Source organism: Oncorhynchus clarkii, chromosome 5, assembly GCF_045791955.1.
Source record: "Oncorhynchus clarkii lewisi isolate Uvic-CL-2024 chromosome 5, UVic_Ocla_1.0, whole genome shotgun sequence".
NCBI lineage: Eukaryota > Metazoa > Chordata > Actinopteri > Salmoniformes > Salmonidae > Oncorhynchus > Oncorhynchus clarkii.
This window is the reverse complement of record NC_092151.1, coordinates 63,961,453-63,987,491: the sequence shown is the minus strand read 5'-3', so window position 1 is coordinate 63,987,491 and position 26,039 is coordinate 63,961,453. Positions and strand designations below refer to the sequence as shown.

Here is a 26,039-nt window from a genome sequence, read left to right as displayed (position 1 = left end):
GTAAGTTTCAGCCGTCATGCCCACACTTTCTCTTGTAGCTGATGATGTTAACTCTTTCCACTCCAATTTGATGATGTTGCATGTTAAACCATGAATCTTTTTAATTCTTTGTTTTTACCATACACAAGTCTTTTTCAAAAGATGAACAACAACAGATCAAACAGGCTAGTGCAACTGAATAAAATGTGTTATTTTATAGCTCCTAACATGTCTAGATACATGTATTTAATGTACAAAGACATCAGCTGGGATATACGGTCACTTTTTCCCCAAAACAGTTGCGGTGCCCAAATTATATTACTAACACTGGACCTGAATTGATTGTAATGGCACTTTCCCTTCCCTTCTCTTCCTCCCTTCTCTCTATCCTTAGCTCTGTGTCCAGAAATTGCGAATCCTGATTGAAGACTCGGACCAGAACTGTGAGCCCTCTGTCAATGCCTGCAGTGTGTCATTCTCTCATTGTCTGTGTGTTTCTGAGTAGCCACCCATCTAGCTTCCAACCACCTAGATCCCAAACTCTGGATAACTCGACATTTTGATCATGGTCCCACACAGGGGGCTGTTTTACATTTCACTGCACATAGTTGCAGTTGTGACTGTATCAAAAGGTAGGGTTTTGTCTTCATCCATTTATACATCTCTACTTCATCAGGCTATTAATTTGAAAACGTTCAGTATATTTGATAAGTCACTCATTGTTCTAACAGGTTACGGCTAACAGTAAGTTAAACCATCTACGATCATTATGTTGATGCAGCTGGTGATTCGAGTTATCCGGGCCCCTTAGTAGGTTGTGTGTAGATCAGATATATACGTTGGCAGCTATGTCTTGTTTTTCATTTGAGTTCTCGACTGTTTCGCTAGGTAGGCTCATAACATAAACAGGCTCTAACCTCCCCCCTTGCTCACATTTGACACCACTTTAGTCTCAAACATCATAGTGTTTACAGGGCTTCTCCTGACCTGCTCTGATGAAACCAAACCTGTATCTGCACAACATCACTTCACCTCAAGGTCACATTCACACATAAACCTGATATGCAGCTATCTGCGCCTGAGATATCAACAGCCCAGATAATAATTGGTTGTTATAGTATGCCTGATTCAGCAACAACACAAAAATATTATTGGATTATTGCATAATGGCTACATATACCTAGGACTCAAGTTGGTGGCAAAAAACGAAACGTCCATGTGTATATGTTGTCTCGTGTATGTGTTCTCCATCGTTTTGTGTTTCTTTGTATTTTCCTTTTCTTTGTTTTAATGTATGTGAAAATATCAGGAAGTCAGTCAGACAGCACGTTTTGTATACTATACTGTGTAGACAGTCATATTATGCAAGAGAGGCATTTAGAATAGGGGCCTACAGTAATGTAATCAGTGAGGTTTCAGCGGCTGAGAGGGGATAGTGACGACAGCCAAAGAGACTTAGATTGTTCATGATATTTTGGGTGACCAATAGACCTCTTGTGCTCTAAGACAGGGAGGTAGGCTATAGCCATAAGATAATGTCTACTGCGGAGTGTTAAGGCATGCTGTATGGCTTGTAGTACAGTCTCCATAGTGCACAACCTCTAGTCTAGTGCATAGGGAAGTAGAGTAGAAGGCCCAGTGTATAGTGCCCTGGCCACTGAGTGTGTTGTCTTTGTTCATAGTGAAGTACCTGGGCCTGCTGGCCATGTCCAAGATACTGAAGACTCATCCCAAGTCTGTCCAGTCCCACAAGGACCTCATCTTGCAGTGTCTGGATGACAAGGACGAGTCCATCCGCCTGAGGGCTCTAGACCTGCTCTACGGCATGGTGCGGATAAGGGAAAGGGGGATACCTCAACTGAAATGTGTCTTCCGCATTTAACCCAACCCCTCTGAATCAGAGAGGTGCGGGGGGCCTGAATTGACATCCACGTCTTCTGCGCCCGGGGAACTGCCTTGCTCAGGGGCAGAACGACAAATGTTTACCCTGTCAGAAACCTTCCGGTTACTGGCCCAATGCAATAATCACTAGGCTACCTGTCATAGCACATGGTCATTGAAAACACACTTACCCTAACCCCATGTCTTCACCACACCTATACCTAGCCTAGCGGTTAGAGTGATGGGCCAGTAACCGAGAAGGTTGCTGGTTTGAATACCTGAGCTGACAAGTTGAAAAAAATCTGTCGGTGCCCTTGAGCAAAGCACTTAACCCTAATTTGCTCCACCTATTAAGGCTGACCCTGTAAAACAACAGATTTCACTGCACCTATCCGGACAATACAACATTTTTCGATCTACTCATGGGAAAATGTCTTTAGCTCAAGAACCTCCCTGATTCTGTTGATAGCCTAATGACTCCAGGGGGGTATACTACCTACCTGGTTTGAGGAGGTAACTTTGGACAACTCTGAGTTCAACTTGGGATAACCGCTAACATGAAATTGGCTCACCTTTTAGCCAGGTGAATTTATATGGCAACGAATGCTTCAGAACTAACCTGCGCCGGTGAAGGCTAACTCCATTTATCCTGAGTGAAGTCTGAGCTGTGAGTTGAGGACCAGTGAAATCAAATCCCCCCCCTCGCAAATGTTGCGTCATCATGCCCTTTATTTGGGGAAGAGACAGATTTTAAAATAAATAAATACCACTTTACATATTTAGTAATGACTGGATGTATTTGAAAGTAAACGCAGAGTAAAACTGATGTTCTAAAATAATTTTATTGATAGGAGTGGGTAAGAAGGTGCTGTGAAAGATGGCATTCACTATACGTAATAAAAGCAAGACAGAACTTCTAAAAGCTTCTTTCACATCGTAGCCTGCTGAATTTGCAATATGGATTTTCTCTCATGTTGATTTAGTCAACAATGTAAAAGTGGCACTGACTCGCCCATAGATTGATGTTTCAGCATTGTTCCAATGTGTGGAGTTTGGCGTGTGACGTGCACGTGCAGTTTCAAGCCTGCTAGAGTTAGCAGTTAACAGTTCACCAAACCCACAGTTCGGAACGTATTGTGGTTTTGGGGTCAAGGTTAAATTAATTACATTTTTAAATGCCATTCGTATTGTAAAGCATTCACAATGTTCCTGGCATTGTCTGTTGTGCCAGGATTATTATCTTGGGCCTCAAGTTTTCACTCTGATGCTGCGTCTGTAACCATGTGGGTTGTGGGAATTTACCAGTTGTGAAGTCGTAAAAACCAATTGGATGCATTCATGTGATTTTTAACTCGTTGTGAAATGTTGAATAACTAATGGCCAGCAAGCTGCGTCAACCATAAACTAAAAGTACAGCTATCATGAAAAAGTACCCATTTGTCGTACTTCAGTAAAAGTAAAGATGCCTTAGTAGAAATTGACAAGTGAAAGTCACCCAGTAAAATCCTACTTAAGTACAAGTATTTGGTTTTAAATATAAAAAATAATTTCACATTCCTTATATTAAGCAAACCAGATGGCACAATTTTCTAGATTTTTTAAATTTACGGATAGCCGGGCGCACACTCCAAATGAAGCGTTTGTGTTTAGTGAGTCCTCCAGATCAGAGGCAGTAGAGACGACCAGGGATGTTCTCTGTTTAGTGAGTCTGCCAGATCAGAGGCAGTAGAGACGAGCAGGGATGTTCTCTGTTTAGTGAGTCCTCCAGATCAGAGGCAGTAGAGACGAGCAGGGATGTTCTCTGTTTAGTGAGTCCTCCAGATCAGAGGCAGTAGGGACGAGCAGGGATGTTCTCTGTTTAGTGAGTCCGCCAGATCAGAGGCAGTAGGGACGACCAGGGATGTTCTCTGTTTAGTGAGTCCGCCAGATCAGAGGCAGTAGGGACGACCAGGGATGTTCTCTGTTTTGTGAGTCCGCCAGATCAGAGGCAGTAGGGACGACCAGGGATGTTCTCTGTTTAGTGAGTTCGCCAGATCAGAGGCAGTAGGGACGACCAGGGATGTTATTGTGATAAGTGTGTGAATTTGATCATTTTCCTGTCCTGCTAAGCATTCGCAATAAACGAGTAATTTTGGGCGTCAGGGAAAATGTATGGAGTAAAAAGGACATTTTCTTTAGGAAAATGGAGTAAAAGTTGTCAAATGTAAATAGTGAAGTACAGTTACCCCAAAAACTACTGAAGTCCTTTACACCACTTATGTTTCTAATTAAATTATAAAGTTAGCTTTAAAAAAAAAAAACTGTTTTGTTGCATTTTTAACTGGCCCAAAATTCTGCTATAGAGGCCATTTCCTTAGCAGTTAATGTCAGAGGTCACCATGTGGGAGAAGTAGGTGCTCAGGATGATAGATGCGTTTCCCACTAGTAATTGCCAGTAAGAGGGCCGTTCAAGTGGATTTTCCCCAGTTGTATGTGGTAAATGTCTACTTCCATCTTGGTTTAATGCACAGGGGCGATGATGTTTCTTTGAGTTTGTCTTGCTCCGGTATACTGGGGTGATGTCGGTATAAATGTGTCAAAATACAGTGGGTTCGGAATGTATTCAGACCCCTTGACTTTTTCAACATTTTGTTACGTTACAGCCATATTCTAAAATTGATGAAATCATTCCCCCCCTGAATCTGCACACATTACCCCATAATGACAAGGCAAAACCAGGATTTTAGAAATTTGCACATTTGATTAAAAATAAACTGAAATATTACATTTACATTAGAATTCAGACCCGTTAGTTACTCAGTACTTTGTTGAAGCACTTTTGGCAGGGATTAAAGCATAGTCTTCTTGGGTATGACACTACAAGATTGGGAGAAACTCCCCAAATACAGGTGTGCCATTCTTCTCTGCAGATCCTCTCAAGCTGTGTCAGGTTGGGTGGAGAGCGTTGCTGTACAGTCATTTTCAGGTCTCCAGAGATGTTCAATCGGGTTCAAGTCCGGGCTCTGGCTGGGCCACTCGAGGACATTCAGAGACTTGTACTGAAGCCATTCCTGTGTTGTCTTGGCTGTGTGGTTAGGGTCGTTGTCCTGTTGGAAGGTGAACCTTCGCCCTAGTCTGAGGTCCTAACCTGCTCCAGAGCGATTTTCATCAAGAATCTCTGTACTTTGCACTGTTCATCTTTCCCTCGACCTTGACTAGACTCCTAGTCCCTGCCGCTGAAAAACATCTCCACAGCATGATGCTAACACCAACTTGCTTCTCCGTAGGGATGGTGCATGGTTTCCTCCAGACATGACGCTTGGCATTCATGCCAAAGAGTTCAATCTTGGTTTCGTCAGATCAGAGAATCTTATTTCTCTGAGTCCATTATGTGCCTTTTTGCCAACTCCAAGTAGGCTGTAATGTGCCTTTTACTGAGGAGTGGCTTCTGTCTGGCCACTCATAAAGGCCTAATTGTGCTGCAGATATGGTTGTTTCTCCCATCTCCACAGAGGAGCTCTGTCAGTGACCATCGGGTTCTTGGTCACCTCCCTGACCAAGGCCCTTCTCCCCCAATTGTTTAGTTTGGCCGGGCAGCCAGCTCTAGTAACAGTCTTGGTGGTTTCACACTTCTCCTATTTAAGAATGATGGAGGCCACTGTGTTCTTGGGGACCTTCAATGCTGCAGATATTTTTTTTGGTATCCTTCCCCAGATCTGTGCCTCAGCACAATCCTGTCTCTGAGCTCTATGGACAAATCCTTCGACTTCATGACTTGCTTTTTGCTCGGACATGCACTGCCAACTGTGGAACCTTATACAGACAGGTGTGTGCCTTTCCAAATCATGTACAATTGAATTTATCACAGGTGGACTCCAAGTTGTAGAAACATCTCAAGGGTGATTAATGGGAACAGGATGCACCTAAACTCAATTTGGAGTCTTATAGCAAAGGTCTGAATACTTATGTAAATAAGCTATTTCTGTTTTTTTTATCAAACCTGTGTTCACTTTGTCATTATGGGGTATTGTGTGTAGATGAGGATTTAGAATAAGGCTGTAACTTAACAATGTGGAAAAAGTAAAGGTGTCTAAATTCTTTCAGAATGCACTATATTTGAGGAGTCTGCAGACTGCTGCATAGGTGATTCTCGTTGAGCGTGGAGACATAATGGTAATGTTTTGTCCACAACTCTGTCCATCGCCGTTGTAATCTAATGTTCCCAAACTGGAGATTTAAACGGTGATTGAGGATCCCCAATCTGGTTTATCGACTCCCTACACTCGTCGATTTTATTATTTTTATTAAGTTTTCATTATTACGTTATTATTAGTACAGAACTCGTTTTTGGCTGCACCTCACAAAAGGATAATTTCAAATGCGGAAATTTAAGATTTTAATTATGATTACAACGTACGCATAGGCTCTAGTTGTTTTAAGATGATATCCTGAAATGTTTTTTCAGATTTAGTTGAGGCATAGACCTACAACGCAGTAGGCATAGCCTATAGGTCTAGTGTTTTATATATTTTATGCCATTTTTGTATTTTTTCGGATTCGCATTGCGGACTGAATTGAAGTCCCTGGTACGAATGTGAACCGTTACACCCCTAGTTAGCGGCAGGCGGACGAGCAATATCCACCATTGTAGTACGGATGAACCCTGAGCTGGAATGTGAAGCTAGATAATTTCAGTAACGCCTCGGTACATCTAGCTACGTACTGGTCACAGTACAGTTTCTGATTGCCCCATGCCTCTGTTTCTCCATGGACTATTTGTGTCCTCCTAGGTGTCCAAGAAGAACTTGATGGAGATAGTGAAGAAGCTGATGTTGCACGTCGACAAGGCTGAGGGAACCACTTACAGAGATGAGCTGCTCACCAAGATCATCGACATCTGCAGCCAGAGCAATTACCAGTACATCACCAACTTTGAATGGTCAGTACAACTTACTGGAGGGGCCTATAATTGTCTCTGGTTCTTTACACACTTTTAAACTCATACTTTCTGTGATCATGAGTCATGGATTACCTGTCATTTAGGAGCCTACCTTCCACTCACCTGTCTCTGAGGTCATTCGTCTGACTCTGTCCTGTGTCCATCTCTCAGGTACATCAGTATCCTGGTGGAGCTGACCCGTCTGGAGGGCACGCGGCATGGCCACCTCATTGCCTCCCAGATGCTGGACGTGGCCATTCGGGTCAAGGCCATCCGAGCCTTTGCTGTGGCCCAGATGGCTACTCTACTGGACAACGCCCACCTGCTTACCGGCAACACACAGCGCAACGGCATCTGTGAGGTTCTCTATGCCGCCGCCTGGATCTGTGGAGAGTTCTCAGAGTATGTATTCATGTCTATTCCTCTTCTGCAAGAGTACACACACGCTTTCTAGCGAGACTGTTTTCCACTAACTAGCTAATATCAGGCCAGTTCAGCCCTATATCATTGACTTATCCCTCATCCAGTACCTTCCTCCATCTCACCCCAGACACCTGGAGGAACCCATGGCAACACTGGAGGCCATGCTGCGGCCCAAGGTGGCCACCCTGCCGGGCCACATCCAGGCTGTGTACGTGCAGAACGCTGCCAAGCTGTTTGCCACGGTGTTGCGGGGCCAGGAGGGGGCGCCAGCGGACAGCACGGTAGCCCAGGAGACCAGCCAGCTGCTCATTGACAGGCTGCCTCTTTTTGTCCAGAGTTCCAACCTGGAGGTGCAGGAGAGGGTGAGTCACACATCTAACCTCCGGGGGCTATTGGCAATTTGAAAGGCGAATACCTTTTTCACTATGCATCTCTCTTTGCCCCCCCCCTCATTCCTCTCCCCTCTCCAGGCCTCCTGCATCCTGCAGCTGGTGAAGTACATCCAGAAGCTGCAGCAGAAGGATGTAGAGGTGGCTGAGGAGGTGACTGCTCTGTTTGCTGGGGAGCTCAACCCTGTGGCCCCCAAGGCACAGAAGAAAGTACCTGTTCCTGAAGGGTCAGTCTGCCTGCTGCTCTCTTACTCACAATGCTGTTAAATTAAGCTTATAGTGATGCACAACATAATACGTATATTTTTTATAGTACTACTTTATGCAGCCCATTACACAATTTTCGATATTGCAAAGTAGCTTTGTTTTTTAGTCTGTTTTGCAGACTATTGAATGTCAGTCTGACTGAGCCGTATATAAAGTGTATACACAACATCAACAGAGACTTTCTGATTCCATTTAAGCGCTAAACACATCCCTATTGGACAGTACAGCTGGTGAGAACGTGTTATCTTGGTTTTGTCCCCAGTCTGGACCTGGATGTGTGGATCAACGAGCCTCCGTCTGGGAGTGAGTCTGAAGACGAGGGCAGGAAGTCCAAGGGCAAGGCTGTGTTTGCCAAGGAGGAGTCCAGACACACCAAGCCACGCTACACTGAGGTGGACGAGAAGGAACTGGCCAAGGTAAGATGGCAATGTATAAGACAATCAAAGCTGTAGACCTAGTGATATACAAGCTCCTCAGTTCTTTCATCAGTTGATCTGGTGTTTAAATGCTTGCTGACTCTAAAACAATCAGACACCAAAGAGGTACTCTGGTACACACCACTCAACCATAATATAAATACAATAGAGTTTTCATATGACTGACTTTATGCTGTTTATCCCTCCATCCAGAGGAGAGAAGTAAGGAAGGCAGAGCAGGCCAACAACCCATTCTACATCAAGGCCTCCCCCTCCTCTCAGAAGGTACGCAGAGCATCATTACCCAATTGGCAGCTAGTCTTGTGTGTTATCCTGACTCTTGCAGAAATGTAATTAATTACACATTTCAAACTACTTCCATCTAAATATGATCATTTTAATGGACTAGGAGCCTTCATGTTGTATGTTCGTCACATTCGTGTGTTATAGTTCCTGTGTGTAAGACTTGTTTCTGTGTGTGTGCAGGTGTACCAGGATGGTGTTGGTGTGGAGCACATTCCAGTGGTGCAGATTGACCTCAGTGTGCCTCTTAAGGTCCCAGGTCAGTCTCCTCTGGCCACTAGATTATAAACTACTGATTTCAATGTACAGTGTATCAGTGAGTGGTTTGCACACAGCACTCTGTATCCAAACCTAACCCATCTCCCTCTTTCTCTCTTCGCCTCTGTCATACCTTAACCCATCTACTGTCATAACTTATCCCCTCTACTGTACCTCTCTCACTCATCTCTCTCTGTCGTAACTTAACCCCTCTACTGTACTTCTCTCTCTGTAACATAACTTAACCCCTCTTTCTCCTTCCTTCGCTCTCCCTCTTTCTTTCTCCCTCCCGTTTGGTTTAGGGATGCCAATGTCAGATCAGTATGTGAAGCTGGAAGAGGAGCGTCGGGAGAGAAACAAGGCAGACAAGAAGAAGAAGAAGGACAAGAAGAAGCGGGAGAAGGGCGAGAAAGGCCGCCGGAGAAGGGGGGACTCTGGCCCAGAGAGCGAGGAGGACATCACCCCCGCACACATGGTGGACATCGTCACTGAGGAGATGCCAGAGGTAGGGATTTACACATGGTGTTCAGAGTAGAGGTCTTCACGGATCCAAAAGTTGACCTTTTCCGAAATGGAGATGGGACTTTCCCACCCAGACTCGAAATGCATCAATATTTTTTTTAAATATAGAGACCAGTTCCATATAGATCTGGTCAGATCCAGACCTGGTCCAATCCGAGTGATGGAAGCAGCTTAAAATGTACTCTTTTTTTTTCTCCCTAAGCGACTATTAACCAGAGCTGATAAAGCGCGAGGGGAGGGAGGTGCCGCTCTAGCAGGCGGGGGAGTGAGCGAGTGACACGGGGAGCAGGGAGGGAGAGACTAGAGACAGAAGCCAACCAACAAGCTGACTCACTATAGTAGACTAATAGCTGCCATAGCTCGGTTATTTATCATCAAATATGATTACATAGTACCTGTCTTGACAGCATCAAACCGGGAGAAGCTAGTTATGCTAACTAACATTAGCTAGCTAGGCTAACTGAGGCTGCAGTGCATGCACTTTCTCATTCTACAGTTACTTAATATTCTGTATGGACTTGTTATTTGTATCAGCCTACCTGTTGGCTCTTGGTTGTTGTAGCCTATCCTTCTCCTTTTAATTCTATCTTCCATTGATTTGTTTTCTTCTGACTTTTTCCACACGGAGGCTCTGACTGTAGCCTATTGCTGCTTTGACTTATGATTGGCCAGCAGTCCCGTTCGGCTCTGTACGGGCCCTTCTGAACACGTCAGTTAATATTACACCTACCCAAGAGCCGTGACAATCATATCAGATCTGAACCAGATCTGTGACATTATTTAGAATTCTGGATTGGGTCTCGGATATTCGGGATCCGTGAAGACCTCTAGTTCAGAACGTTTCATATAGGAATTTAAGAGGAAAAGGCGAGCCCAAAACCTCATGAAAGGGGCTCAGGCCAAGAAGCCATAAAACATTTGTTATATTGAGTGGTAATTCACATTTTAATTTCATATTAAATGCAAGGATGTTATTTTACGCTGTCACTAACTTGACTCTCTTCCTGTCTCAGAATGCCTTACCCAGTGATGACGACGACAAAGATCCCAACGACCCCCACAAAGCTCTGAACATCGACCTGGACAAGTGAGTTCACTCATCACTGACCTCTCTGTATTACAGCTGTCCACTAATGGATTAGTATGAAAGAGCAGGCTATATAAACAGGCTGTGCTATTATATACTCTGCGGGGGTGTATAATCTCTTCCTGGCACCAATGATGAGAGATTGGTGCTAGTGCTGCCCTGGCCAGGCCCTTCCCATCCACACACACTCCCTCTCACTGTGCTCTGCTCTGTGGTTCTCTCCCTCTGTCTCTCTCATGCACACACACCTCTCTGTCCCCTTGCCCGAGCAGTTTGCTGGCAGCATCTCGCAGGTGAGTACATTCTCAGTGTCAGGAGGCCACGTCTGGGCCTGCATACTAAACTGACTGATCTGCTATCTGTCTCGGTCTCACGCCTGCCCCCTCCCACTAACATAGCATTACTCTCTCTCTTCATCTGATTCTCTCTCTCTCTCTCTCCGTTTGGGCATGATGTGACTTTACAGTTTAAAGTTTGATCCCAGTGTTCAACTACACTATTTTCTCCCTCTCAGCCCTACTCCATTTGAAACCTTCTACAAGCTCCCTTCAGAATATCAGCATTCCCTCCTTCCAAACGTGTTATTGTGGCAGGCGCTGAAGAAAAGCGCTCTTCTCACTAACTTAAACTCTCGTCACATCAACCTGTTTTATAGATGGAGTTAATTGATTTCTCAGTGGAACTGCTGATTTTCTGAAGTCCTAACTCCATCACCAGTACTACTCCTGGATGACTACCGTGCTGCTCTTATTTTAATCCTCACCCAATTCATTGGTCTTCAACATAATTGCTAATTATTTGATTAACCTGTTAATGGGAGTGTCCCTCCTGACCCCCCCCTTTGAAGGTTTGTGTTTGAGATGTCGTGCACCTGAGTGGATGGCTTTGTCTCAACTAGCTTTGTTTCCTAAAAGGAGACAAGGAAAAGACGCTAGTTAACACTTGATGCAGCAAATGGCTGTGGTTTGACCAGAATCCCCATGCACACGCATGGCTGTGGTTGTAAGTGTGTCTACTTCTCTTTGTGCTCTCAGGCCCCTGGCAGACAGCGAGAAGAAACTACCAGTCAGGTCACACCGTCCTGACGAGGTCCTCAAGAGCCCCATGGAAGACAGGCAGGTGGTGGAGGTTGTACCAGAGCCCAAGAAAAAGACAGGAAAGGAGAAGAAGGAGAAGAAGGACAGGAAGGTTTGGCTCCATCTTTATTTCTTAAGAATATTTTACATATTTTTGACGTTTGTTTCCGTAGTATTTGAGACCTTATTGACTTGAGGATTGTGTTTTTTTGTAATTGTAGAAGAGTAAAGAGAAGAAGAAAAAGCACAAACAAGAGGAAGAGGAGGATCTTATGGGCGCTGGATCAGAGGAGCCTGTCCAACCAGAAGAGACCAAGGAGGTGGCAGCCCCGCCTCCTGCCTCTACACCAGAGGTATGACGTCACAAAGGGAGGGACTACCTTTTATACAGGGACTATATATATGGCTGTCTTCGGGAAAGTATTCTGAATTTTGTTAGGTTACAGCCTTATTCTAAAATTGATTAAATAGTTTTTTTCCCTCATCAATCTAGAAACAATACGCCAAAATGATAAAGCAAAAACAGTTTTTTAGAACTGTTGGCTAATTTATAAAATACAAAAAAAGATATATCACATTTACTTAAGTATTCAGACCTTTTACTCAGTACTTTGAGGAAGCACCTTAGGCAGTGATTACAGCCTCGAGTCTTCTTGGGTATGATGCTACAAGCTTGGCATGTCTGTATTTGGGGAGTTTCTCCCATTCTGTAGATTCTCTCAAGCTCTGTCAGTGTGTCTGGGGTACGTCGCTGCACAGCTATTTTCAGGTGTCTCCAGAGATGTTCGATCGGGTTCAAGTCCAGGCTCTGGCTGGGCTACTCAAGGACGTTCAGAGACTTGTCCCGAAGCCACTGCTGCGTTATCTTGGCTGTGTGCTTAGGGTCGTTGTCCTGTTGGACGGTGAACCGCCTCCCCAGTCTGAGGTCCTGAGCGCTCTGGAGCAGGTTTTCATCAAGAATCTCTCTGTACTTTGCTCCGTTCAGCTTTCCATTGATCCTGACTACTCTCCCATTCCCTGCCACTGAACAACATCCCCACAGCATGATGCTGCCACCATACTTCACCGTAGGGATGGTGCCAGGTTACCTCTATACACGATGCTTGGCATTCAGTTCAAAGAGTTCAATCTTGGTTTCATCAGACCAGAGAATTGTATTTCTCATGGTCTGAGAGTCTTTAGGTGCCTTTTGGCAAACTCCAAGTGGGCTAACGTGCCTTTCTCTGAGGAGACTGCTTCTGTCTGGCCACTCTACTATAAAGGCCTGATTGGTGGAGTGCTGCAGAGATGGGAGAACCTTCCAGAATGACAACAATCTCCACAGAGGAACTCTATAGCTCTGTCAGAGTGACTCCAATAAAGTTGTAGAAACATTTGGTCAAAGACCAAGTCCATATTATGGCAAGAACAGCTCAAATAAGCAAAGAGAAATGACAGTCCATTACTTTGAGTGACTTTCATGTCTTAATCTGGATTTTTGTGCATTCTCAAAAAACCAAGCGCTATGATGAAACTGGCTCTCATGAGGACTGCCACATAAAATGAAGACCCAAAGTTACCTCTGCTGCAGAATACAAGTCCATTAGTTACCAGCCTCAGAAATTGCAGCCCAAGTAAATGCTTCAGAGTTCTAGTAACAGACACATCTCAACATCAACTGTTCAGAGGAGACTGAGACTGCGTGAATCAGGCTTTCATGGTCGACTTGCTGCACAGAAACCACTACAAAAGGACACCAACAAGTAGAAGATACTAGCTTGGGCCAAGAAACACGGGCAATGGACATTAGACCTGTGGAAATCTGTCCAGATTTTAGATAATTGGTTCCAACTGCCGTGTCTTTGTGAGACGCAGAGTAGGTGAACGGATGAGCTCTGCTTGGGTGGTTCCCACCTTGAAGCATGGAGGAGGTGTGATGGTGTTTTAATTTAGAATTCAAGGCACACTTAACCAGCATGGCTACCACAGCATTCTGCAACGCAATATGCCATCCCATCTGGTTTGGTGTTAGTGGGACTATCATTTGTTTTCCAACAGGACAATGACCCAACACACCCCCAGGTTGTGTAAGGGCTATTTGACCAAGAAGGAGAGTGATGGAGTGCTGCATCAGATGACCTGGTCTCCACAATCTCCCAACCACAACCAAATTGAGATGGTTTGGGATGAGTTGGACTGTAGAGTGAAGGAATAGTAGCCAACAAGTTCTCAGCATATGTGGGAACTCCATCAAGACTGTTGGAAAAACATTCCAGGTGAAGCTGTTTGAGTGAATGCCAAGAGTGTGCAAAGCTGTCAAAGGCAAAGGGTGGCTATTTGAAGAATCTCAAATATAAAATACATTTGGATTTGTTAAGACTTTTTTGGTTACTACATGATTCCATATGTGTTCATAGTTTTGATGTCTTCACTATTTTTCTACAATGTAGAAAATAGTAAGGTAATGTAAGTTCACACCTGAGTCAATAAGTTGTAGAAACAAACAGCTTTTTGGCTTCAAGTCTCTATGCTTTGCACACCTGGACTGTGCAACATTTGCCCATTTTATTATTTTCTAAATTCCTAAAGCTCTGTCAAATTGGTTGTTGATCACTGCTAAATAACCATTTTTAGGTCTTTCCGTAGATTTAAGTCAACTGTAACTCGGCCCCTCATGAACCTATTCACTGTCTTCTTGATAAGCAACTCCAGTGTAGATTTGGCCTTGTTTTAGGTCATTGTCCTGCTGAAGGGTGAATTCATCTCCCAGTGTCTCGTGGAAACCTGATTCAATCTGCTTTTCCTCTAGGATTTTGGCTGTGCTTAGCTCCATTCCATTTATTTTATAGCCTGAAAAACCCACCAGTGCTTAACGATTACAAGCATACCCATAACAGGATGCAGCCACCATTATGCTTTGAAAATATGGAGAGTGGTACTCGGTAATGTATTGAATTTGCCCCCAAACATAACACTTTGAATTCAGGACAAACATGTAATTGCTTTGCCAAATTTGTGCAGTATTACTTTAGTTCCTTGTTGCAAAAAGGATGGTTGTTTTGGAATATTGTTATTCTGTACAGGCTTCCTCCTTTTCACTCTTGTCTATTCAGTTAGTGTTGTAGAGTAATTACAATGTTCCATCCTCAGTTTTTTTCTTATCACAGCCATTAAACTTGAATTGCTTTAGATTCCTGATAGGTTTCATTCTCCCACAACTGAGTTAGGAAGGACACCTTTTATCTTTGTAGTGACTGGGTGTATTGATAAAGTGTAATTAATAATTTCATAATTAATAATTTCAAAGAGATATTCAATGTCAGCTTTTTAAAAAATTGTTTTTATTTTTTTACCAATAGTTACCCTTCTTTGTGAGGCATTAGAAAACCTCCTTGGTCTTTGTGGTTGACTCTGTGTTTGAAATTCACTGTTCGAATGAGGGATCTTACAATGATCTGTATGTGTGGGGTACAGAGATGAGGTAGTCATTAAAAAATCATGTTTAACAAACAATCTACCTGCGGTGAAACCGCTCAACTTTTACATTACGTTCAGTCATCTAGCAGACCCCAGAGCGACCCACAGGAGCAACCAGGGTCAAGTGCTGCGACCAAGGGCATGTCTATAGATCTACCACCAAGTCAAATCGGGAACCTGAACCAGCGACCTATCGGCCACCGGCCCAAACTCCCAACCACCAGGCCACCAACCATCCAAGACCCCTCCCACCCCCGGTTCCCCTAGAGCTGCCCCTCAAAACCTTTCCCTCCACTCCGCACCCCCAAACCCTACGCCATTTTTTTTTTTTATAGATTTGTTTATTTTGAAAAACATAATTCCACTTTGACATTATGGGATATTGTGTGTAGCCAGTGACAAATTTATGTTTAATCCATTTTTAAATTCAGGCTGCAACTCAATGTGGAAAAAGTCTAGGGGTGTGAATACTTTTTGAAGGCACTGTTTACTTAATTTAACCTGCATTTAATTATACACTGCTCAAAAAATAAAGGGAACACTAAAATAACACATCCTAGATCTGAATGAATGAAATATTCTTATTAAATACTTTTTTCTTTACATAGTTGAATGTGCTGACAACAAAATCACACAAAAATGATCAATGGAAATCAAATTTATCAACCCATGGAGGTCTGGATTTGGAGTGACACTCAAAATTAAAGTGGAAAACCACACTACAGGCTGATCCAACTTTGATGTAATGTCCTAAAAACAAGTTGAAATGAGGCTCAGTAGTGTGTGTGGCCTCCATGTGCCTGTATGACCTCCCTACAACGCCTGGGCATGCTCTGGATGAGGTGGCGGATGGTCTCCTGAGGGATCTCCTCCCAGACCTGGACTAAAGCATCTGCCAACTCCTGGACAGTCTGTGATGCAACGTGGCGTTGGTGGATGGAGCGAGACATGATGTCCCAGATGTGCTCAATTGGATTCAGGTCTGGGGAACGGGCGGGCCAGTCCATAGCATCAATGCCTTTCTCTTGCAGGAACTGCTGACACATTCCAGCCACATGAGGTCTAGCATTGTCTTGCATTAGGAGGAACCCAGGGCCAACCGCACCAGCATATGGTCTTACAAGGGGTCTGAGGATCTCATCTCGGTACCTAATGGCAGTCAGGCTACCTCTGGCGAGCACATGGAGGGCTGTGCGGCTCCCCAAAAAAATGCCACCCCACACCATGACTGACCCACCGCCAAACCGGTCATGCTGGAGGATGTTGCAGGCAGCAGAACGTTCTCCACGGCGTCTCCAGATTGTCACGTGCTCAGTGTGAACCTGCTTTCATCTGTGAAGAGCACAGGCCGCCAGTGGCGAATTTGCCAATCTTGGTGTTCTCTGGCAAATGCCAAACGTCCTGCACAGTGTTGGGCTGAAAGCACAACCCCCACCTGTGGACATCGGGCCCTCATACCACCCTCATGGAGTCTGTTTCTGACCGTTTGAGCAGACACATACACATTTGTGGCCTGCTGGAGGTCATTTGGCATGGGCTCTGGTAGTGCTCCTCCTTGCACAAAGGCGGAGGTAGCGGTCCTGCCGCTGGGTTGTTGCCCTCCTACGGCCTCCTCCACGTCTCCTGATGTACTGGCCTGTCTCCTGGTAGCGCCTCCATGCTCTGGACACTATGCTGACAGACACAGCAAACCTTCTTGCCACAGCTCGCATTGATGTGCCATCCTGGATGAGCTGCACTACCTGAGCCACTTGTGTGGGATGTAGACTCCGTCTCATGCTACCACTAGAGTGAAAGCACCGCCAGTATTCAAAAGTGACCAAAACATCAGCCAGGAAGCATAGGAATTGAGAAGTGGTCTGTGGTTACCACCTGCAGAACCACTCCTTTATTGGGGGTGTCTTGCTAATTGCCTATAATTTCCACCGGTTGTCTATTCCATTTGCACAACAGCATGTGAAATTTATTGTCAATCAGTGTTGCTTCCTAAGTGGACAGTTTGACTTCACATAAGTGTGATTGACTTGGAGTTACATTGTGTTTAAGTGTTCCCTTTATTTTTTTTGAGCAGTGTAATTTCAGGTCAAGGTTTTTCTGTAATTTAATGAAGGCCTGTAGGTCAGATAAACCCTGGTCAACTGTGGGGGCAATAGCATACACAACAGTATCAACAGCATACAATTCCAGGTTAATTTGTCAATGTAAACAATAAAAAGTTCAGGACCAAGAATTGACCCCTGCAGGTCACCTTTCGTTATGCTCAGAAAATCTGATTTAACACCCTCAGTAGATGCACATAGAGTTTTCTGTCCAAGTAATTTTGAAACCATTTACATTCAGCCTGGTGTAGGCCAATTTGAGGAAATCCTCTGAATTAGCAGTGCGTGATCAACAGTATCGAAGGCCTTTGACAGATCAATGAAGAGGGCAGCACAATGTTGTCTTTTGTCCATACAGTTAACAACACAATTTATAGCTAGGGATGCAGCAAAAATAGGTTTTAGACCAGCTCATAGCACTGACTGGTGTACATTTAGGATACAGTTCAAAGATAAGAAAGATCTTAGCTGAGAATTAATGAAGTATTCTAATATTTTAGCTAGGAAAGAGTTTTTATAAATAGGGTGATTTAAAAAATATATATTTAAAAAAAGTATTATTTAGTTTATAAGGGTCTCCACCTTTTGTGAAGGGGGAGTACATGGGCCGCCTTCCAAATATTGGGGATAGTGCCAGATATAGTCATTGGGTTAACATATGGGTTAATGATTCCACAATCTGGGGGGCAGAGAGCTGCAGGAAAAAATGCATATCAGCCCCAGTGGATTCTTATATATATATTTTTGTTACATCAATCTTAAGCAAGGCATAAAGTACATCACAGGTAGTAAATTGTTTAAATGAAAACAAAGATTCACTAGAAGTTGACCGTTAACTGTCAAGTCAGCTAGAGGCGGGCAGAGGGAAGAGCAGTTGATTGACAGACCAGGGTCAATTAAACCACAATTTCTCTCAAATAAAAAGCCTGCCGAGATAAAAGCATCACTTATCCCATTCTTCTTCGTTAGGATACCAGAGTCAGACAGAACTTCCTAAGGCAGGGAAGAAGATGAATTTGTACGCTTCAGTGCATTTACTGTTTTCCAAAATTCAGAAGGATTCCCAGCAGTCAGAGATGGAGCTTAAAAAGTAACTTTATTTATCTTTCTTAAGCAAGATAGTACATCTGTTTCTCAGTTGTCTGAAAGATTGCCAGTCCACTACAGTCAGTTTTCCTTGCTTTGGCCCAGGCAGGATTTGTCATCTGAATGAGCGCTGAAGGTCTAACCCTTGGTTTTCTCTTTGACTCTGAATTGTTTAAAAGGGGTGTGTTTATCAGCCAGAGGAATGAATATGGAGGATACATTTTCTAGAGTGAACTCTAAGAATACAGGAGGTAGGGCTTAATCACAGTAGAACATGTCATGTAAAAACCATTGAGAATAACTTTAGAGTGAGTATTTTGCTATCTGGTATCTCTAATGCATACTATAGGACAATGATCACTGAGGTCATATGCCACTAGACAAATATTTATAGGGGGTTATTAGTAAGAATTAAATCAATCAATGAGGAGTTAATCAATGCACAATTACATTCTGTGTTGGGTATTTTGTCACTCCTGTAATTCATCTACATCTATTGTAACTCTGACACTAAATAATTTGCAGCTAAACTAAGAATTAGATTTGAATTAAGAGTTTGCTTGACAGAGAATAATTTTCTTTGATCATTTTCATTCATCAAACATCGTCATTGCTGCTTTCAAGCCCCCTCCCTATCAGCAACAAAGATTAAATCAAGTATCAGTATGAGTTCTTAGATTTCAGTGCTCCTAGTCTCTCTTTTGAAATACTTAATTTATTCATGAATAGAACAGTGTAATCTCTGTATCCATTTTCACGAGGAGGTAGCACTAAGATGTTTAACCTCTCTGGCCCCTCCCTTCCTCCCTGTTCTAGGCTTCGGATCTGGATTTCTGGCTCTCAAATGCTCCAGTGCCCTCTAACCCTCAGGTTGAGTTCCTCTCTCTCTTAGTCATTCCCTGTTGTCATTTGTGTTCTAACAGCACCTCTCGTGTGTGCTTCTTTCTTTCCTTCTTCCATTCACGCTTCTCTCCTTTCACGCTTACATTACTTCCTCTCTCTCACAGGGCACATAACCCTACTCGTTCTTGGGCTGTGGTTTTCTGTTTGCAATTGTGTTTCTTAGTGTTGGTTGTTTTTGTTTTGCTCAGTGTGTCTGTTTCTCGTCAGTGGTGGGTTCACAGTTGTCAAGTTCAGGGGCCTCAGAGTGTCTGGAATCTTGCTGACAGTTCCTGTTGATCAAGTCAAACCACTGCAACAGTAGCACAGCTCTTCATGTGTATGACTACATTATAGACAGTGTTTTTGACGACTGACTGAGTGTTTGTCTACATACCCTGTGTGTTCAGACTACGTCTAGCCCAGAGCAGCTGTTAGACCAGGCGGGAGACTGAAGAGGACTGTACAGTATTCAGTTTGAGCTTAGACTAGGTCATAAAGTTACTTTAAGGTCTCTGTGACCCCACACTCTCTGTCCTCTGTTCTGCCCCTGCTGTATATGACTGTTTCAATCAGAATCTGATCATTGGTCTGTACATTTGTTTTGGGGCTCTGCATGTTGAGAAAAATGTATAATGAAAGCACTTTGTTTACATCACACCAACCGTCTGCCCTCAGGAAATGGGCTGTAAGTCTATCAGTCACCCAAATGTGGCTTCGCACATCCTGTTTGAACCTGTTCTGTTTTTGTCTATGATCGTTCCACTAAAACACAGATATTGACAATGGGTCCATTGGAACAATGTCAGCATTAAAGAACTTCTTAACAACAAACAAATTACTACAACTAACCCAAGCTACTACTACCTGTACTTGTATATGATCAAAAATGACAATGCATGTCATGCATGTCAGTAATCCTCCTAAATGTATCCAACTAACTTTATTGGTGTGTGTGTTGACAGGCAGCAGCTGCCCCTGCCTCCACCCCTAGGACGGCATCTGGTATGGCTGCCGTGGCACCAGACTCTGAGCCTGAAGAGGCCAAAGACACTGAGCCGGAGGAGACTGTGAGTCACTCCACTGATGATGCCATAATCACGAGACAGAAATCTTAGCTGTTACTAAGGATTCTACAGTAGACTACCACAACAGGATACTGTATTTTGACCGATCTTGTCTGAGCACTTCCCCATTGGACATTTTCACTCCCGCTTTCTGAATCGACTGCCCGTCACTTAAACCCCTGCTTGTTTCCCTCTCAGAAATCCTCCACGCACAAGAAGAAGAAGCAGAAAAAGGAGAAGAAGAAAAAGAAGCACCACCATAATCATAGCGATGGGGCCGGAGACGAGTCTGTGCAGAACGGCACTGTGGAGGAGGAGGAGCCTCTGCCGGTCAGTAACCAATCACCATTCACTCTGTCAATTAATCCCTGTCCGTTATGTCAAATCCCTGTCCGCTGGACGTTTAATTCATAGATAAACTCTAATTTTCATTGTTTGGTTTTGGTCTGTTGACACACCCCCACCCTTTGATTGGCACAGTCAAGTGTGCGTTGTGTATACACTGCCTGTCTAATAGCATATACATAATCCACACGGCAGTCTGGTTTCCTTGTTTGCATATTAAGTGACGGTTGAGAACTGACCAGACGCCTCTCTTGTTACAGCCCATGTCCAATTACGCCCTGCTGGCTGAGAACTCCTACATCAAGATGGTGAGTGTGATTGAGAGAGAAGCTTGGCTGAACTAAAGATAAAGACTATTATATATTCTATGTGGATGGCTGATGATATGGGAACTGAGAAGGGTCATTTTAACATAATATATAAATACTATATGTGGATCTCTCTTTCTCTCAAGATGAAGCAGGATGCTGATAAGGTATTGGCTGAGGTTCTGTGAACTGCAGGCTATGGGTTTTACAGGAGAATCTTCTAGATGTGCTGTGTGGTTGTGACTTAGACTGTGCCCCCCGGCTTAATCACCCTGTGATAACCAAGCTCTTATGCAGAGACATGCAAAAATGGGAAACCGTGACCCTGTTATTCAGAACACCATAAGCCAGGGGCATCCTCTTGAGTGTGTGTGACGTTATGGTTCTTTACTATCAATGCTTCCAGATTGCTTATGAAAAATCACATGGGATTCATGTTGGGATTGGAATGGTTGAATCGATTGGCTGGTTTGCTGTGGTTTTGCATGCAAGTCAATCTGCTGGGCTCCTTGTGTGAACACTGCTGGCTACGGAGTGGATCGACCTCCGTTTTGTCTCTCCCCTCATCCTTCTCTCTCTCTCCCTCGCTCCCCACCTCCAGGTGTGTGACATCCAGGGGAATCTGCAGGACGGTAGCCAGGTAGTGGTCTCTGTCATCTTTGAGAATAAGTGCGACAGCTTTATCAAGTCCATGGAGTTCAACGTGCTGGACTCTCTCAACTCCAAGCTGCAGCGGCCTGATGGAGCTGGCCCACACGACGGCCTCATCGTGCCCTTCCAACTGCCCCCCGGTGAGGAGAGAGCGGGGATGGAGACTATTATTGAACTACATTCACTTCCAAATATTAAAATTCTTGTTTTGCTGCCAGACTAATGTTTGATCTCCTCTCTTGTTCCTCAGGGATCTCAAACGAGGCACGCTTCATCTTCTCAGTGCAGAACATTGTGATGCCCCAGAAACTGAAGGGAACCCTCACCTTCATAGTCAAGGTGAGTTAGTCTATCCCACCACAAAGTCCCTCACATCGCCCCTGCTAGCACTCTGTCTGTGAGTCTGTCTGCGACATTGACTCTGGATACAGTCTCCTTCACTGCTCAAGGTTTGACTGACTTATTTCTCATCCATAAAAGCATATTATTGATCTTCTGCTGTTATGTTCTCTCACAGACTGATGATTCCTCCACTCACGAGAAACTGGACTTTAAACTGCACTTTACCTGCACCTCCTACCTGATCACCACTCCCTGCTACAGGTCAGTGCAACTAGCTGCCCTCAAAGAACCTCATTCTGCTGTTCAGTAATGATGAACGTTACCTAACTGTAGATTTGGAGCTATTGGCTTTGTGTGTTGTGCCCTGATCTGAACTCATGATTAAACTGCTATGTGATGTGTAGTGAATGTGATTGCTGCTGTTTGCAGTGATGCGTATTCTAAGCTGTTGGAGTCAGGGGACCTGAAGGGGTGCTCTCTGAAGCTGGAGGGAGTTAATCAGCCCTTCCACCATCTACTGGCCAGAATCTGCTTCCACCACCACTTCTCTGGTGGGTACACTAGGACTGGAGGAAACTGGTGGAAGGCAAAAGGGAGGGAGGGGGATAGGGACTGGGATACAGGGGAAAGGGTGAGGTATTCGGTGAAGGGACCCAACCATTTTTGGGGTGTTTATTCTAGTTCGCCTTGTCCTCTTGCAAAAACAAACCTCTTTGAATAAGCATGTCCACTTTAAGATGATGATGATGATAAAGACCTTAGATGTTGAGATTGCATCTGTTCATAGATTAGTGTCGGGGTGGCAGGTAGCCTAGTGGTTAGAGCGTTGGTTTACTAACCAAAAGGTTGCTGGATTGAATCCCCGAGCTGACGAGGTACAAAAATCTGTCATTCTGCCCCTGAACAAGGGTAGGCCGTCTGTATAAATGAAAATGGGTTCTTAACTGACTTGCCTAGTTAAATAAAAGTGTCAATAATCCATGTCAATAATGGACTGAATGATATAACAAGCTTACGGTTGTGTTCTTGTCACTTTACCAGTTGTGGAGAGGATCGATTCCTGTGCCTCCATGTACAGCAGGTCAATCCAGGGTCACCATATGTGTCTGCTGGTCAAAACTGTGAGTAGCTCTACTCCTCAGTCAGGTGTTCAAAGAGCCACATGTTGGATCCACATGTTCAGACAACTCAAATGAGATAAAGGTTGTGAGTTGTTATTGTAACCTTTGCCCTATGTCTTTGTCCCTGTCCATTTCAGGCTGATCAGACCGTGTCCATCGATGCTAAATGTGACGAGCCGGGGCTGCTTGGGAATGTGCTGGATGAGATCAAACTCACCTTTTCTCAGTGCTGATTGTGTCTGACAGCCACTTGGTGCCCCCCTACCCCCTGTTAAACCCCCTCGCTCGCTAAAACACTCCGTTTCACCCTATTTATTCATCTTCAGATTCACAACTCTCCTTTCTTCGCTCACTTCCCCACTCCCCCCTGCACTCAGACGTGTTCTTTCCACATCAGTAACTTGCTCTATGCTCACTCCCTCTGTGCACTTTTAGTTCCTCTTCCTTGTTTCAAATCTCTTTTCCACTGTCAAAAAACTTGTTTCACCTACTCCCCACTTCCACACCTCTGACTGAACTCGTGCCCATTCTCTCTCGCTCATCGGCATTACAGTCTGTGACGGTCATGTAATGTAATCTGACAACTGGACTTTTTTTGTTGGTTGAATTGTGTTTTTACTGTTTCAGGTTGTTTCTGTTTGCTGTTTTTGTTGATTTCTGCCGCCTGTCTGCGCCCCCCTTGCATTAAGCATCAGCGTGCTACCACTGCTCTATAGTCCTGGTAGCATACGTGACTCACTCTGACTGGCCCTAGATGGAAACATCATGTAAACTGAAGGAGACTGAACTCCTGAGACCCACCTCCAACCCCCCCCCCCCCAACTGTGCTAAGCTTCAATTTGACCCGTGTCGCTGTAACATATTACAATCCCTGTAAGAATTGAAAATGCCTGAGCTGGAAAGTTATACTAAGAGTGTGTTGGAATCATCTCAAAGCGTAGCCATACTCGAAAATAATGTTTCTGCATCTGTCTTGCTCTGTCTCCTATTCTAGACATGGGTAGAATGGTATCTTTTTACAATTGTCTGATTTATTGCTTTGATTATGTTGTAATGGTTGACAGATATTTAACTGCTCATCTGCTGTGCTGTTCTAGACCTCTTATCTCTCTTGCCTCAGGCATGTCTACCACAGTATCTGTAATGAGTGACCGAATAATATAGAACTTCTCATTGCTCTGCCTCTGTTTCTCTTTATTCACTTGTGACACATTTAAGTGAAGGCTAGCTATCACATATTGCAGCTAGAGCCTCTCGCATAGCTTTGCTATAATAGCAGGCTTCAAATATCAATTTGTTGTAGGACTCTCATGTGTTGATCTACTTAGTTTGGGATCACCTATGGGAATGGAAGGCTATTGTAGTCATACAGGCATATTTTATTCTGAGAGATCAATGGCACTTGGTTTCATATTTTATTTTCAATCAGTATTAGTCAAGGTGGCTTCTTGTTTGCTACTCCCTCCTGTCTTGAGAAAGCAAAACATTCAGTCCGTCAATAAGACGTTTGTCTGTCAAATCATCTAAACATCTTGCCCCTTGCCACTTTTACACTCCAATACATCATACACTGATATACAGTCATAAACTGATCTTACTCCAGTGTTATTCTCTCAGAACTGCCTTGCCACATCCTGCGCATTGACAATATGATGAACATTAATGTTCATAATTTTCAATGGCTTCTTCCTTTTCATGACTTGCTCAGAGGTTACAAGTTTGCTCTGTAGTTACTCTCAACATGTCTCACTGCCTGGTCCAGCACGACGTAGTAGCAACTTTAAACTGATCCCATAGTTTGTATCCCGACTAACCCTCATTCCTGTCTTGCAAGCGTGGATGATGTTGGTCTCCTGTTGGACTATGGGTCAGCCATTCCACGAGTGTCTTCTGTCCCATGTTGGTGTGAAGAACTGTTTTTCAGCGACGTTACCTACAGAATGTCCTTCCTAAAAAAAATGATTTGATTGGCATTACCTAATGAAACTGTTACTTTTAAATAATACATTGTACTAATTATGAACATTTCTTGTGCGGAGTATTTAATCAATGTGTATCTTGCATGAGTAGGAATGTATACTTTTTATTATTTTCCCTATCCAAGGATAAACTTGCACACACTCCCTCGTCATTACTTGATTGTCTTTTTTTTCTATTAGTTTTTTTATTTTTATTACGTGAAAGTTGACTTCATTCTACAGTTTGATGGTATTGTAGTTTTATCTGTAAGTCCATACAATTAAAAAAAAAAAATATTTTGAATGTTTTAAATGATTTAACATTGGGAAGGGGGGTTCTATTTGGTGGCATGGCGCTGAGAGGAAGAGGCTCCAATTCAGTAGAGAAGAAAGGTATTGTGATGCTATTCAGAGAAGATACTCACTTTGTCTTAATTATTTCTCTGGTAAATTGTGATTGTCATGCTGAGGTTGGCTTGTAACATTAAAATATACTCTCATTGCTCTTTGTTTGAAGGTCCTGTCCAACTCATTCATTCACAATTTGCTAGCTGTAATATGTTTTAAGCGGGGACTACATAAGCAAGACAATATTAGTCGACTGACTTATCAACATTCCCTTTAAAGAACGGATAAGTCTACCCAAATTGAAATAAAGGCTGAGCTGCTTTCACATCTTTTATCTTTCCTTTGACTGATTCATTATAATTCCTGTTTTGTATTTGTATATTCAGTGAAATTGCATGTACTTTTCTTTGTGTGCAAGTCTGATTAAATGATCAATGTAGCTTGTGTATACTGAACAAAAATATAAATGTAACAATTAGATTTTACGAGTTACAGTTCATAGAAGGAAATTGGTCAATTTAAATAAATTGAATAGGCCCTAATCTATGGATTTCACATGACTGGGCAGGGGCGCAGCCATGGGTGTGCATAGGCCTACCCACTGTGGAGCCAGGCCCAGCCCATCATAATGAGTTTTCCCCCAACAAAAAAGTCCTTTATTACAGACAGAAATACTCCTCAGCACCCCTCTCCCCAGCCGATCCCGCAGGTGAAGAAGCCGGATGTGGAGGTGGCTTATGGTAGAGAAATGAACATTAAATTCTCTGGTGGACATTCCTGCATCTGGCATTCCAATTGCACGCTCCCTCAAAACTTGAGACATTTGTGGTGTTGTGTGACAAAAAATGCACATTTTAGAA

The 26,039-nt window shown here is 43.7% G+C and overlaps 1 protein-coding gene across 9 annotated transcripts in view; it reads left to right on the top strand.

The window, feature by feature from the left end:
- The window catches only part of LOC139409198 (AP-3 complex subunit delta-1-like), a 30,523-nt gene extending 6,474 nt beyond the window's left edge, over positions 1-24,049 (top strand). Inside the window, exons 11-35 of one of the 9 annotated variants that reach the window (XM_071154012.1) lie at positions 374-422; positions 1,662-1,807; positions 6,630-6,778; positions 6,950-7,180; positions 7,329-7,563; positions 7,672-7,817; positions 8,120-8,273; positions 8,487-8,558; positions 8,760-8,835; positions 9,152-9,339; positions 10,370-10,443; positions 10,716-10,736; positions 11,478-11,631; positions 11,741-11,872; positions 18,977-19,030; positions 20,005-20,109; positions 20,305-20,436; positions 20,712-20,759; positions 20,906-20,926; positions 21,361-21,550; positions 21,661-21,749; positions 21,928-22,013; positions 22,182-22,303; positions 22,794-22,873; positions 23,011-24,049. In XM_071154012.1, coding sequence (XP_071010113.1) covers positions 374-422; positions 1,662-1,807; positions 6,630-6,778; positions 6,950-7,180; positions 7,329-7,563; positions 7,672-7,817; positions 8,120-8,273; positions 8,487-8,558; positions 8,760-8,835; positions 9,152-9,339; positions 10,370-10,443; positions 10,716-10,736; positions 11,478-11,631; positions 11,741-11,872; positions 18,977-19,030; positions 20,005-20,109; positions 20,305-20,436; positions 20,712-20,759; positions 20,906-20,926; positions 21,361-21,550; positions 21,661-21,749; positions 21,928-22,013; positions 22,182-22,303; positions 22,794-22,873; positions 23,011-23,106 — 2,850 coding nt within the window. In that variant the 3' untranslated portion in view covers positions 23,107-24,049. Of the gene's footprint in view, positions 1-373; positions 423-1,661; positions 1,808-6,629; positions 6,779-6,949; positions 7,181-7,328; positions 7,564-7,671; positions 7,818-8,119; positions 8,274-8,486; positions 8,559-8,759; positions 8,836-9,136; positions 9,340-10,369; positions 10,444-10,715; positions 10,737-11,477; positions 11,632-11,740; positions 11,873-18,976; positions 19,031-20,004; positions 20,110-20,304; positions 20,437-20,711; positions 20,760-20,905; positions 20,927-21,360; positions 21,551-21,660; positions 21,750-21,927; positions 22,014-22,181; positions 22,304-22,793; positions 22,874-23,010 lie in introns of all 9 variants that reach the window. The other 8 variants (XM_071154011.1, XM_071154014.1, XM_071154015.1 and 5 more) reach the window with 8 other exon arrangements.
- The last annotated feature ends 1,990 nt before the right edge of the window (positions 24,050-26,039 follow it).